This window comes from Cucurbita maxima, unplaced genomic scaffold (genome assembly GCF_002738345.1).
Source record: "Cucurbita maxima cultivar Rimu unplaced genomic scaffold, Cmax_1.0 Cma_Scf00060, whole genome shotgun sequence".
NCBI classification, from domain to species: domain Eukaryota; kingdom Viridiplantae; phylum Streptophyta; class Magnoliopsida; order Cucurbitales; family Cucurbitaceae; genus Cucurbita; species Cucurbita maxima.
The window spans coordinates 111,083-126,537 of record NW_019272076.1 but is presented as its reverse complement, the minus strand read 5'-3'; the positions used below and the strand labels follow the sequence as shown (position 1 = coordinate 126,537).

At 38.7% G+C, this 15,455-nt stretch overlaps 1 protein-coding gene and 1 long non-coding RNA gene across 2 annotated transcripts in view; one reads left to right on the top strand and one right to left on the bottom strand.

The window, feature by feature from the left end:
* Positions 1-4,497, top strand: part of LOC111471910 — a 22,056-nt gene extending 17,559 nt beyond the window's left edge. The window contains exon 3 of the long non-coding RNA XR_002715291.1: positions 4,487-4,497. This is a non-coding gene — a long non-coding RNA (uncharacterized LOC111471910). The remainder of the gene's footprint in view (positions 1-4,486) is intronic.
* Positions 4,498-7,865: 3,368 nt separating this feature from the next.
* Positions 7,866-9,279, bottom strand: LOC111471914 (LOB domain-containing protein 20-like). Its single transcript, XM_023117585.1, has 4 exons — positions 9,055-9,279; positions 8,835-8,987; positions 8,446-8,501; positions 7,866-8,378 (listed from the first exon to the last, which is right to left on the bottom strand). The coding sequence occupies exons 1-4, from the start codon at positions 9,277-9,279 to the stop codon at positions 8,087-8,089; spliced, it is 726 nt and encodes a 241-aa protein (XP_022973353.1). The 3' UTR covers positions 7,866-8,086.
* Positions 9,280-15,455: the final 6,176 nt, after the last annotated feature.

Genomic DNA, 15,455 nt, shown 5'->3' with positions numbered 1-15,455 from the left:
AGGGCATGCACCATCATACAACACGTAGTAAGTTAACTCCAACAGTAAGGTCACTTACCTCGATGGCCTTGATCGAAGTCACTCACAACAAGCTAATTCCAACGGTTAATTACATCTTATAATAACCACATAAAAATTTAGGAACCTTTCATAACATACATACCTACATCTCATAACATGCTAAATCTCACTATTTATCAAGATAAACTCCCAACACAATCTGTCTTTTGACGATTAGGAACCATACTGACCTCGAATGACAAAAATAAGGGCAAAAACAATTTTGGGAGGGCCAAAAACCTTGGAATCGATATATTATAGTGATGCCAAGCCACCGAGCCGACCAACTAAGCCGCCAAGTTGGGCCGTGGGAATTGACGAAGCCGAGCCGACGTACCCGCCAAGCTGAGCCGAAAGTACGCGTGCGGAGCCAAGAGCGGAGCTGCAGGCGCGCGTCTGTGTTGGGTCAAAACACACACGGCCCATGTTCATCCGTGGGCTGGTTCAGAGGCCGAATGACCTGACCCAACTTTGCATCTCCTTCGCCAGAAACCTCACGAAAACCCTAATCAATGATGCACCGCCTCCGCCGACGACATAGTCTTCTCCATTTCCAGCGACGATCACGTGGCGTCCTCCGATTTCAACGGTCTACCTTCCTCGACGCAGCGATCCCGACGTCGATGTTTACTTCCACTTGATTCTTCCTTCGAAACAGCAACGTTAATCGATTTCGAGAAATCACAGAAAAACCCGCAAACCAATCCACACACTTTTGCCCCTAATACTCTCAATTTTTCCGTTCTTTCAGTCACCCTCGGACACATAAACGAGTTTGGAGAGCAAAAGTTGTTCAAGGAAAAAGAACGGTTGAATATAGGAATTTAAAGAGTCTCCTAACATTTCCATTAAGTAATAACTTTCTTGTCGGAAATGGCACCTTTTCCGGCCAGAATAGATGCATGGCATAATATTTTTCATTTTTTGGGGCAAAAATAAAATCTCAACATAAAATCTAAAAGAAATAAAATCTAAACCCTTACCATCATCTACCCAAAATTTATAACCATCTAAAAATTAATAAAACTTGATTCATCTTTAATGTGGGTTATTTTTCACATCTTCCCAAAGTTCATATTACTTGATTGAGATGTCTTAGTTCATATCATTGGGGTTTATCTAGAGAGACTATGAAGATAGTGGTGATAGATCGAAGTCTTGCTTTAGAACACAGAAATTCTTAGTGATTGAGGTCTTGCTTGAAACCTGTTCTTAGTTCTTGTTTTCAGATGATTTCCTTTCCATACATTATTGTTATTTAGATTATTCTTTGCAAACTCCATCCAAAATAAAGGCTTGATTTACCCTTGAGTTAGTTTTATTGTTTAGGGATCCCAAGATCTTAAACATTAAGAAGTTTTGATAAATTTATTGTGTTTAAATCCTTTTGCTTTTCTTGAGCTTCTGCATGTTTTCAAAAGCCCACATCTTGCACATTTGTAGTAACGATTCTCTAATGTCCAATTTGAAAAGTTGGGTCATTACACAACTAATATTTCAATGGCTACAATTATTCATAAACCAATGTTAGAAAATTCAAGTATTTAAACTCTTGGGATATCAACTAAAGTTGGAGAATTCAAGTATTTAAACTCTGAAGTATCAGCAAAGGACCGACCAAACATCAACAATATTCAAAATCTTTGAAATGTGGAGGATGGAAAACTCAAATTGTTGAGTAGAAAAGGGAGCAACTCATGACCAATATTTTCCTCTCTGGTATGTTGGTGGGCCATTCTTTCAGGAAAGAAAATGAAAATTTATGGGTTCAGCTGATTAGAGTGTTCTTATGGCACATATGGTCCACAAAGCTTTTATCTAACTTCTTCCTTTTATAGGTTTCTTGAAATGGTTATCATTCATGCTCTAAGCTGGTGTAAATGCTACTTTTCTCCTTTCACAAGCTTTTATCTAACTTCGTTTAGAATTGGGGTTTCCTCCTTTTTGTATATTCCATCTACATTCCTAAGTATTTTATCTAACTTCGTTTAGAATTGGGGTTTCCTCCTTTTTGTATATTCCATCTACATTCCTAAGTAAAGTATATGTGATATATGTAAGGACTTCTAAAAGTGTTAGGAACCCCGACTCCCCACAATGGTACGATATTGTCTACTTTGAGCATAAGCTCTCATGGCTTTGCTTTAGACTTCCCCAAAAGGCCGAAGATGTATTCCATACTTATAAACCCATGATCCTTCCCTAAATTAGCCAATATAGGACTCCCTCCCAACCATCCTCAACAAAGACATGGTGTAAGATCAATTATAGACACATCAAGATCAGTCTAAACCAGACCTAAACAGAAAAGAGAAGTTCATCAAAAAGTTAGTCAGTAGATCACCTGAGGCACTATGGACCCTAAGAGTTCCAAAGTGAAGTCAAAAGATGCGCCGTGCAGCCCCTTCGCTGAGAAGCTGAAAACCCCGTGAGGTTCACACTTGACAGAAATATCTTTGGCATCAGGTAAAGCAACAGTGAGATAAAGCTTATCAGAACGCTGAGCCCATAGAACCGCCGGGTTACGGCTACTGCATACACGAGAAAATCTATGGTGATGACTTGATTACTACCTTCTTCTACCAAGGTGATCAAAACCCCAACTCCATCCATTCCAACCCACATTTACCAGTCTTGCAACCATTCAAACATATTACAGACAACATCATCTACAAGCATCGGTCCAGAAAAAAAGAAAAAATCATTCCAAAAACAAGAATCCAAATTAAAGAAGATAAAACGTCACATTGTTCTAAGCGCAACAAAGTTGAAGAGGAAGAAACAAGACGATGCAGGAAGAGGTAAAATGGCGAATAATCAGAATCAGAAATGGCTAAAGATAATCAAATGCACGACTGGAACATGTGAAGAAACAGTAAAATTAACAGAAAAATACCTCATTCTGAGGACGACAGAGGAGAAAAGGAGGGGATTGATCCTTAGAAAGGATGTTGAAGACAATCGAGAGAGACCCTTCTCGGTTACACTGGGAGGAGTAGGAGCCTGAATTTAAATTTGAAGTCCACCCTGGGGCTTCGTGCATAATTGTTTAACCACATTTTTGGTCGGAGGACGATTGGATTCTTTGGATTTTAAGTTCTCTTCCTTTGGCTGGTTATGAACACAAATTTGAAAGTTGGGACAAGGGAATGGGATATAAAATTTCAAAGGACCACAACCCCTGATCGTAAAACTAACACCCAAGACAATCCTCCACTATAATTGTGTATGACTGTGCCAACTCTCGGTGCTTCCCAACCTCGACGAGTACTCAGCAGTCACAAAGAAAAGTAGAATTTGGTGATTATAAACATACTTAGTAAGCCATCTTGAGTAGGCTCTAATCTCATCCCTACCTAATTAGTTGCCATAGGCTTCTCTCTGGGTCCTAAAAAGTGTAAACCTTGATTCAACAGTTATCTAAGTTTCTAGAGAGGTTTAGAAGTTTCAATTAGTTCTCTTACTTGTCACTAACCTCGAGATGTTCACCGTTTTTGGCAGCACGGTTCTACTGGATGGCGTAAAAGGTGAAACTATCATTTTTGTTCTTCCAACTTAGTTTAACTTACATTGTCTTGTAAGTGGATGACTAGTATCCTAGGTGGAGGTGCGAGTCATATATCGTAAAACAATATGGCTTTATCTCTCTAAATATTTTTGTGTAAGGTTAATTGGAGATCCTTCTACAGGAGCCATAAATTTAAAAAGTTTGGGGAGCAACCTCGTGTGTCGACCAAGTACTGAGTCTACATGTGTGGTCTCTTGTCCCCTCTCAAGATGGCTTTATAGCACAAAGACCCTATTCAAAAGACCCCCAAGCATTTTCACATGATAGTGGTACCTACTCACCTCAACGAAACTAGCTTCTATATACATACTGCTTGGTAGGGGCGCTATCAGGTTCGACTTAGGATCGTTGATAGTGTTAGGATCGATACTAGTTGTTAGCTCTGATATCAATTGTTAGGATCACTCAACAACGCACACATTCGATCAAGATGAACACAAAGAACATGAGAGAGAAAATACACGGAGGAATATTGGCTAATGGTTTTATTATAGATGACTTTAGGTATGTACAACGAGAGAGAATACAGAAAATGGAGAGAAGTACATTTTGAGAGCACTACTTAATATGGTATATATATGGTTTCAATTTACTAAATATAGCTTCCAAAGATTTAAATGTACGAGATATAATCTAACAAATATATCTTTATCAAATTTTTACCAAATCTCTACCATATATATCTCTATGGCGTCTTTACGAAAATATCTCTATGGCGTCTTTACGAAATATCTTCCAAATATATCTCTACTAGATATAGGCATCAGGCTTCATATCCCAATAATCTCCCACTTGGAGACTGATCCAGTCAACCGCAACAATCTCCAATTAGAGACGGGTCCAGTCAACTCCAACAAGTCAACCAAGAATTTCATTCTCAATCTATACATACCAATACATACCAATTAAGGCTTTGCACAATCTCAATGTTCCAACATCAACATAAAATGTTTGCTAGATTCTTTGGACCCTCTATCTTCTCCAAACACATCACCATCTTCAACTAACCTCCGAGTGAAATGGTATCACCTTCTGTGTTTTGAATGATAGACTGGGTTCCTCGCCAATTGCATGACACTCTAACTATCGACCTGAAGAATCTTCTCGTGCTTCTTATTGCCTAATTCTTCTAGATAGTCTATCATCCATATCATCTTCTTTCCAGTTTCAGCTAATGTCACGTACTCAACCTCAGCAGATGAAAGAGCAACGCATTTCTGAAGCCTAGACATCCCATCATCCGTAACTTGCTCCCACATAGTTGTATCCTCCAACTGTAGGGTCTCATCAAGGGGCTTTCATTTCCCTACATCAGTCACCAACCGATAGTGTAAAGAAGGTACATACCTATCTGGTAATTTGATGGCTCTGGATGATCTTTTCAACACCTGCTTAGGTGTTACTTGCTCCTCTTCCGGTTCTTCAGCAACAGTCTTAGGAGTTTCTTGAGTATCAGCTACAACATCATTAAGTGAATCTTTCAGCAACTCAACCTCAACCTCAACCTCAACTCCAACTTGCTTCACCTCTGGTTCCTCAGCAAGAGTCTCAGGAGTTTCTTGAATATCCGCTACAACATCACTATGTGAATCTTTCTGGTTCCTCAGCAAGAGTCTCAGGAGTTTCTTGAATATCCGCTACAACATCACTATGTGAATCTTTCAGCAACTCAACCTCAACTCCCACTTGCTTCACCTCTGGTTTCTCAGCAACAGTCTTAGAAGTTTCTTGAGTATCTTCTACAACATCACTCTGTGAATTGTTCTGCAACTCAACCTCACCTCCCACTTGCTTCGTTGTCCCGATACTTTTCTTCAATTCTCTGACAGTCTTTATGAAGCTAACTCGTTTCTGTTTGCTCATAACACAGTTCACACAAGGACTCATATCAACAGATTTCAGAAGTTCCAAAACTTCTTTTGCAGCTGACATCTTCATTCCTTTAACATTCATATGACCAAGTCTATTGTGCCATATACTTGAATTTGAAGCACTCTCAGCAACAGCAACTCTGTTCATACACCCTACAGTGGTGTATAAAGTTCCAGATTTTGTGCCACGTGCTACCACCATAACACTCTTCACAATTTTCCACAGTGGTGTATAAAGTTCCAGATTTTGTGCCACGTGCTACCACCATAACACTCTTCACAATTTTCCATGAACTCTTACCAAACTTTGTTGCATAACCTGTGCTATCCAACTGACCAATAGAGATCAGGTTCTTCTTGAGACTAAGAATATATCTGACATCCTTTAATGTCCACTGATTTCCTGCCGGAGTTTTTATGCAGACATCGACTAAGAATATATCTGACATCCTTTAATGTCCACTGATTTCCTGCCGGAGTTTTTATGCAGACATCCCATTTTCCTTCGATCTTCAAATCTTTGTTGTTGGCAAGATACACCTTCTTGAAACTTCCAGACTTAAAATTTCGAAACAACTCTTTATTTGGAGACGAATGAAAAGATGCACCCGAATCCAAAATCCAGAATTCAATCGGACTGTCCACGTTGAAGATTAGAGAATCTCCAATGTCTTTTGCTGATGTATCGAATCATCGTCATTCTCTGATTTGTGATTATGCTTCCTCTTTGTACAATCTGCCCGAAAGTGACTTTTTTCTCCACAACACCATCACTTTACATTTGGTTTGTTTGGAGATTTTTATCGGTTCCTTGATTTTGATCACTCATTGTTTGGGGCCTTTGATTTACTTATTCCCCGTTGGTCAACACTAAGAGCACTCCCAGATGAATTTCCAAGTTCTCGTTTACGAATACTTTCGCTGAGAACTACATCTCGAATTTCATCAAACTTTAGTTTATCAGATTCTCGGAAATTGCTGATTACGAAAACAACAGTATCCCACGACTCGGGTAAAGATGACATCAAAATCAATGCTTTAATTTCATCCTCGAAATTAATTTCCACCGAACTCAGTTGACTTACGATCATATTGAATTCATTTATATAGTCCACAACAGATCCACCTTCAGACATCTATAGATTGAACAATGTCCGCATCAACACCTTGTTCATTGCCGACGGTTTTTCGTACATATTCTACAGCGCCTTCAACAGATCTAACGTTATCTTCTCCTTGATGATGTTGAACGCCACATTTCTGGATAGCGTCAACCAGATCATCCCTAAGGCTTGTCGATCCTTGAGCTTCCACTGTTCCGTGGTCATGGTATCCGGCTTCACCTCCAATAGGGGTTTGTGAAGATCTTTCTGGTACAACTAATCTTCAATCTGCATCTTCCAGAAATCGAAATCGGATTCATCAAACTTCTCAATTCCAATCTTTGAACTTTCTATCTTCACAGATCATGGTGACTTTCGCCTCTCTCTGATACCAGTTGTTAGGATCAATACCAATTGTTAGCTTTGATACCAATTGTTAGGATCACTCAACAACGCACACACTCGAGATGAACACAAAGAATAGGAGAGAGAAAATACAAGGAGGAATATTTGCTAAAGGTTTTATTATTGATGATTTCAGGGATGTAACAATAGAGAATACATAAAATGAGGAGAAGTACATTTTGAGATCACTAAGTAGGTTATATATATGGTTTCAATTTACTGAATATAAATATAGCTTCCAAATATTTAAACTTACTATCTATAATCTAACAAATATATCTCTACCAAATATTTACCAAATCTCTACCATATATATCTCTATCATATCTTTACGAAATATCTTTCAAATATATATCTACCAGATCTAGGCATCAGGCTCCATATCCCACTAGATAGCCTAATGGTATGGTGTACTAGAGAAAATAGAAGGTAGAGACTCTAGTGATATCGTTCACACTGCTATTAGGCCTAGTAAGCCTATTTAGTATTCCCCAAGTGTCATAGAGGTTAACTAAATTCTTAGAGCGTCTAGGCGGTTAAATCTCGAACTTCATTTTCAAGACTTTCTAGACTAGCTCCTCGAAGCTGATATGGTTTTGAGTTTACTAGGGTCTTGACCTAGTAGAGACATATAGTAGGTCAAAACTTGCTATTATATATATCCAAACTGAGTCAACTTAAGCACCACTCATCAACTGGTTGAGGCATTATATCATTGACTTAAAGGCTAAAGGTTTGATTCCAAATTCCACACTTATTGTTGAACTAAAATACACGTGCGCTAACCCGTTAGCTTTTTGCTTTAGAAAATTGAATAGACTGAACTAAACTTCGAACATTTAGTACCGATTGAATCGATTAGTTTTAATTACTTCAATTTTATTTTCTTTCGATCACAACTAGCACAGCTACTTTTAAAGTAGAACATTGACTTCAAAACTTGATTCCATTGGTTTTGTTTTCCTCCAACATTGATTCTATCTTAATGTTAGCAGGAAAAGCTGATGGAAAATGACTTCAATGTTATTCATCCCGATGGCATTGGTTTATGAATTGAAAATGAAGGTGAAGGGACTGGATCATCGTGGGCGGAGTAGGTCGTCGGCAAAGATGGTGGGGAGCTGGCTATTTTCCTCATCTTCCTCGTCTTCGATGGATCGGCGGGGGAGATGGAGAGGCTCTAAGTGATGGGGAGATGGGGCAGTCTCCGTCGGAAGGTCGTAATTGGAAGCAAAACTGCTCAAATTGATTGCATTATGAGCGGAGGTGGAGGCTGAGACAGAGATGGAGGAGTTGTTGGAGTATGCGGGCTGCAGCTGCACTCCCACTTGCGGTGGCTGTGAGTTCTGAATTGCACTTGCAAATGCCAACCTGCTGCTTATTAATTGACTTTGAACCGCCGCAAGCTCCGCTTTGAATTGCACTTGCAAATGCCAACCTGCTGCTTATTAATTGACTTTGAACCGCCGCAAGCTCCGCTTGCAGAGATGCCACCTGAAATTGATAAATATATTTCAATTTTAATTTTTCTAAATATTTTTAAAAAATTTAAATTTAGCCAGCTAAATTAATGTGTTTAAAGGAGTATAAAAATTTATAAATATTATTTTCCTTCAAAATTTAGAAATGGATAAATTATAATTTAAAATTGGTTTTATTTAGCATCATTATAATTTTATTAAAATTTTGCGTAAATATCTTCGTTATTGGTAAGGAAGCAACAACAAAATTTACGAACTTATCTATAATTTGTCTTGAAAAATATGCATCAATAAATAATATGTTATAAAATATTGTTAGTTTAAAAAATCACAGGAAAAAGAAGACCTGTTGTTGAAGGGCAAGTACAGTTGAGACACAGCCATAGACAGGGTCGGAGAGTCTAGCCTGAGCTTCATAAGAAATGGTAACGACGGCGTCGTTTCGGCGACTGAGCGGAATATGCAGCAGCAGCTTCGATACATTACTCGCTCCAAACACCTTATGCACGGCGGCGACTGAGCGGAATATGCAGCAGCAGCTTCGATACATTACTCGCTCCAAACACCTTATGCACGGCGGCAAAGCGAGCAACGCCCTGATCGGAGGCAAAATGCGGTGCAAAGATGCAGCCATTGACACATTTTCTACGGAGAAACTTGCAGGCACCACAGGGAGCGGTGGTAGCCCCGATGTCGGTAGGGGTGGCGGAGCTGGTGTCGGTGTTGGTAGTGGAGGAGGTACGTTTGCCAAGGTCTTTCCGGCGAGGGAATTGGTGATCAGCATCAGCCATGTGAAGGCAATGTAGAAGGAATTATTGTAGGGATTGGTTTTATAAAGAGAGAGGGCCACGTTAGTCTCGTGGGAAAGGTTGGCGAAAATGAGGAAGTTTCTTTTGAATAATCGCTTTCTAGAGACGTTATGAATGGGTTGGTGAAGGGAGGGAAATGTGAAGAGCGGGGTGGTGTGAGATGCACGTGCAAAGGGAGTGACTTCTTCTTCTCTTCTCTCTCTCTCTCTCTCTCTCTCTCTCTAATATAACGTTTAGTTTTCCATTCCTTTAACGGTAGATGATATAATGATGAAGAAATGACCACAAGGTTTGTGCTGTCCTTGACGTGTGGGATGGATGATCATGGAGTTTGTGCAACCTTTTACACAGTACAATACCAAAATTAAGACCAAGACTCCAATATTTTCGGATGGGTTAGATTGGTAATCCAAACAACTTGATTTGTTTTACAACTCAATCTAACTTTCTATCTTAAGTTGGGTTATCAAGTGTCTGACCATGGGCATTGTGAGGAGTGTGATATAAAAGAATCAATATAGAATCAGTCGAGCTATGTAGGTCGGTTTTTGTCCAATAACCCACTTAAGGTCATGCTCACACCACGAGAATCAGTCGAGCTATGTAGGTCGGTTTTTGTCCAATAACCCACTTAAGGTCATGCTCACACCACGAAGCTCATAACTTACGGTCGACCTAGACACACTACAGTAATCCATGACCGAATAACCTCTATGGCCCAAATGCACAAGGTTAGGAAACACAATTCGTGACTCCCACACTTGACTAGAAGTCCGCACCTCAACCCGGTTCATGACCCGTGCGCGTCATCTCCCCCTAGCGACACGTGTCACTGTTTGTAATCGCCGACTCCTTGGCTTATGCGGCAACGTTAACGACTTGATGGCTCTACAACTAAAAAATCTAGCTATCTGGCACGACTAGGTATAGACAATTTGATACCATCCCCTACTTTTTTTACTATCCCGGAGCTGAAATTGACTTTTTTTAAGGCTATTAGGGTCAATATGATGTCCGATTGCTTAAATTCAAGTTGAATGAAGTTAGAAAAGGTGAAGGATATGTTATATGATGTCCGATTGCGTAATATGATATGGGTATGTTGAAGGATATGCTATATGCATAATATGATATAACACGATGTATGACAAGCATGATACATAGTAAATATGTTTTGACATGATATACAACCCCGAAATATGTTTTAAAGTTATGTTATAAAAATGATATGATATGAAACAAAATGGAAGGGGTTGTTTATATGGTTTCATAAATGAAAAATGTTGGGACCTCATGCATCATTGTATCTTACATGCGTTGGGGAATTATCCCCTTTACGATGAGTACGGACCCTGTTATGGAAAAAAAAAAAGATCATTGTATTTATCATAATGCTACAATGGTTACTATTCCTACCGAGTGTTTGACAATAGCACCATAGAATGCTAGCCTGACCAGGCAAGGGGCCCAAGAGGTGTGCGAATCGACTAGTAGTCCATACTCGCACATATGGGCCGAGTGTAGAATAGTAAATGCACATTCAATGACCCATTAGGATAGTTACCCAAGGGAATTCGATTTTAAATGATAGGTCTCATTCATGATTGCATGTGCTTGCATCCAGTACCAATAGTGAGATCATTTACTGAATATTTTTTAAAAATACTAAAACCACGTGCTACTTCTATTTTTCAGGTAAAGGCAAGGCACCCTGCACAGTTGACGGTGACATCACAACTTTAAAGACCATGACACATGCATAGTGTAATCGTATTTAATTTCGTAAACTATAGGTAAGTATAGGGTATTTCTGTTTTATTTTTACTTGTGTCTATTTTAATTTTCCGTTGTTTTATTTTAAAAACCTTTTATTAAACATGCAAGTCCACGACAATGTTTTATGAATATGTTTCAAATGATTAATTATGCATAAAACAGTTAAGTTCTGTACATGGTAGCAACTTTAGGTTAGTAAAAATCTAGCTTATCTATAGACTAGCCTACGAGATAGGTTTGGCATGTGTATACTAGGATTGCTTACTATTATATTAATGATTGTAGTATGATGGTTGACTTAATTGTATGTTTATATGCTTGCCAAATTGTCTACTTATGATGATATGTAATATGATGCAAATTACTATAGTAAATAGTAGACTTGAGGAAAACAATATTTGTTTTAGAAGCATGTCGCCTAGAGGACGTCGAGGAAGAGGACGACTCCCTATTAGAGAAAGGGGTAGAGGTGAAGGAAGCCAACCCCGCAAGGGCTCAGTAACTTGTACAGATGTAGTTGCGTCACTAGTGAATACGATGTGTGAATCATTCCACGCCATGATGCAAACAATAGTGGCCACCCAACAAGCCAATAGAGCTTGCAATATAAACGAGGGGCAAGATAGTTATGAGATTTCAAGCGGTATGTCCCGCGTACCTTCAGCGGGATTGCGGGAGACCCAATAGAGGCACAGGTATGCCATCGTCAATGGAGACGATTTTCTTATTAATGAATTGCTCAGATGATCAAAAGGTGTCCCTTGCATCATTCATACTGAAAGAAGACGCAAAATTGTGGTAGATGGATAACCAAGAAATACTTAGCCTCGATGGAAGTGCAATACCATGGTCTCGCTTCAAAGAGGTATTCTTGAAGCAATATTACCCAAAGGTAGTCCAACTCAGAAAACAACAAGAGTTCACCCATCTGACCCAGGATGTACGTTCTGTGGATGATTACGCGAGGGAATTCATGAGGTTGAAGCAATTTGCGTCGTCAATAGTGGATACAGAACTGAACATGGTTGAGAGGTTCATCATAGGCCTGAATTCAGAAATTCGTAGAATGGTGGAAGCCATAGATCCTACCACGTATGAAGCTAACTTGAGGGCATCTAAGGCCATGGAAAAACCTAGAGAAGAGGTACATCGAGAGTGAGTCATCACTATCGGCCACAAAAGATGGTACGAATAGATAAACTCACATCAACAACCACCAGCACGTAAAGCTCGGTACGCTGATAGACACCCTCCTCAATATGCAAACAAATATCCCAGAGACCAAGAAAGAGGCCAAGAAGGAGAGAAACCACTGTGTCATGAATGTGGGAAACAACACTGGGGCAAATGTATGGTCAGATCTAGGACTTGTTTTCGGTTTGGTCACAAAGGTCACATTGTTAAATATTGTATTGCGAAGAGGACAAAAAACCCCATCGATCCACCAAGAAGCCGAGGTGGAGCAAAGAGACCCATGTAGACCTGCTAATGGTCATATTTACTTGAGGAAAAAAAATGAGAATGACCTTTACCCAATTGAGATTCACCCAAGATTTATGTGAAGATAGATCTGATCAATAAGGTTGACTCGGATTTCAAAGGACGAAATCGAACTTTAATTAAAGATATATTCGTGACAATGACTTAAGCTAGCCAGGTAAGTGACCTTAATATTGGCATGGTTATATTTTGATGTTGATATGTGCCTTGTGGTTTTGCACGTGTCATATATATTGATATGAGCGAATTGTCTGTGGATCGAGATGCTTCCTATATGTTATGTATATATTATAATATGTGAATTGTATGATAATAGTTGCTGTACGATGTGTTCAAGGATATGTTTGAGATAGGATACAAGAAGGATGCACAAAAAGAAACGTAACGATAGGAGTAAAATACGTTCACGAAACGTTAAGGTTAGGTTACATACCGGAGTGATATGGATAAAAGAGATTAATGGAAGAATACGGTTAGATTACAGGTAGAAAGGGATAGGTTTGTGATAGATTGATAGAATGATAGCGTTAGGTTAAGTTCTTGTGATAATATGACTAAGGTACGCTCACGTAATGATATGTCTGTGATAGATATAAGAACGTTAAGACTATGATAAGTTAGAGAATGATATGACTATGAAGTGTTTACGTTATTACTTGTTTATGATATGATACATTGTGATGCAATATGTCATGGTATGATGTGTATATGATGAAATGTTATGTTAAAAGCATAGAACGTTATGTTAGGTCTCTTAAATTGTGTGTATACAACATAATATGAATGACATGAAATTAGATAATGACATGAAATATAACCCCGTTAGAATTATGTATGATTTGACTACAGAATAATGAGAAACGATATGATATGAATGATGAACGATATCTGAAACGATATGAAAAATGATATGATATGTACTTAATGCTAGCGGGGTTGTATTAAAGGATAATGAAATTGTAGAAGTAGTGGGGACCTCATGCATTATGTGTGTTCATGCATCTGGGGGGATACCCCTATCCCATCACGAGGATACGGACGCGTACTTCCAATGGCAGGACAACGATCGTTATGCTTTGTATAGCTCTGCCGTGACGGTCACTAGTTCTAACTGGTCCTGGCATAAGAGGCTCCTAGAGTATGCCCACCGGATAAGGAAAGTGGCACAGTGGTGTGCGAACTAGCTAGTGAGCCCATACTCGCACGTATGGGTTGTGTGTAGAGTATATGGTACACATCCACGATTACCCGTTAGGACAACACCGTAAGAAAAACGAAACGAAAGTTAGGTCCCATTCATTTCATTACATGTGATTGTTGCATTTAACCTCAATAGTGGGGTCACTTACTTGTTGAGTATTTCTTTAAATACTCAAACCATGTGCTACTACATTCTTTAGGTTAAGGCAAGGCATTCCTGTACGACTGACGACGACATTGCAACTCGAGATTATGGCACATGCATAGGATAGTGGTATTTATTTTCTTAGACTTAGGCTAGAATAGGATGTTTTAAACTTAAACGCTTATTTATTTTATTTCGGGTCTTTTGTTGTGTCGTTTTAAAGATGTTTCGCAACAAGTAAGTCCATGGTTGTGTTTTAAGTTAAAGATTATGTTTTATGTAATTTAAATGAAGTCTTCCGCATTCAATGTTTATGGTACGTATACAGTAGCGACCTTAAATTAAGTAGAAAATTTTGGGTCGTTACAAGGTAAGAGCGTATGCATCCACCAATATGGACGCTAACAAATCGGACACAGTGGTGAGAGGTACACTATCCATCATGGGACATTACACTTTAACGATATTTGATTCAGACTCTATGTGTTCATTCATATGTGTCATTTGTTAATCAAGTCGGGTTCGAACTAGAACCTCTATTGAGTGTGTTAACTTTTAGTACCCAGCGGGGTAGACTTAGTTTCTAGAGATAGGGTAAAAGATGGGCAAGTAATAATAGCCGGACAAACTTTAAATGTAGACCTAATAATTGTTAGCATGACGAATTTTGACGTAATACTACGGATTTATTGGTTAGCTGAAAACTATGTTAGTATATATTGTTACAAGAAGAATGTAGTATTCTCATTGCCACCAGGATCTAGTTTTAAGTTCAAGAGCGCATGTACTAGAGTTACCCCTAAACTAGTTTCGATGATGAAGGCCAAAAAACTAATCCAACAAGGAGAGTGGACAAAATTAGCTTGTGCAATAGATACAAAAGGGAAAGAGAAGACTATGGATACAATACCATTAGTGAGTGAATTCCCGAACATCTTTTCAAAGGATTCACTAGGAATTCCCCCTTTTAGAACAGTAGGATTTGACATAGAACTTGAACTAGGAACTAGTCCCATTTCTAAAGTTTCTTACCGTGTGGTGTCAGCAGAATTGAAGGAACTTAAGGTGTAGTTATAAGATCTACTGGACCAAAGCTTCATTCGCCCTAGCGTGTCCCCTTAGGGTGCGCCGGTACTGTTTGTTAAGAAGAAGGATAATTCGATACGTTGTTTGAATTCACAAAAAATGCACAAAACTCTACCCCTACTTCAATTTGGATCTCCTCGTACAAGCATATCTGCTTCTTGATTCTTTCACTAAGTTTGTAGAGCTTTTCACAACGAAGCTACTTTTGAAGTTATTGTCAATTACTACTAAAACAAGGGTAAAATTGAACAGACTTTTTTTTTTTTTTTTTTTTTTTTTTTACTTTTACTTTTGAAAAGTTTTAGAGTTTTGAAATTTTGGGAACCAAGCCACCGATCACTCTTAAATAAGTAGTCACCTTGGATTTTTCATAAGAAATAATGTGGGAATAATGTTAGAATACTTTGAAACTATGATAATGACATTGTATGTTAGAAAAGATCATACTTAG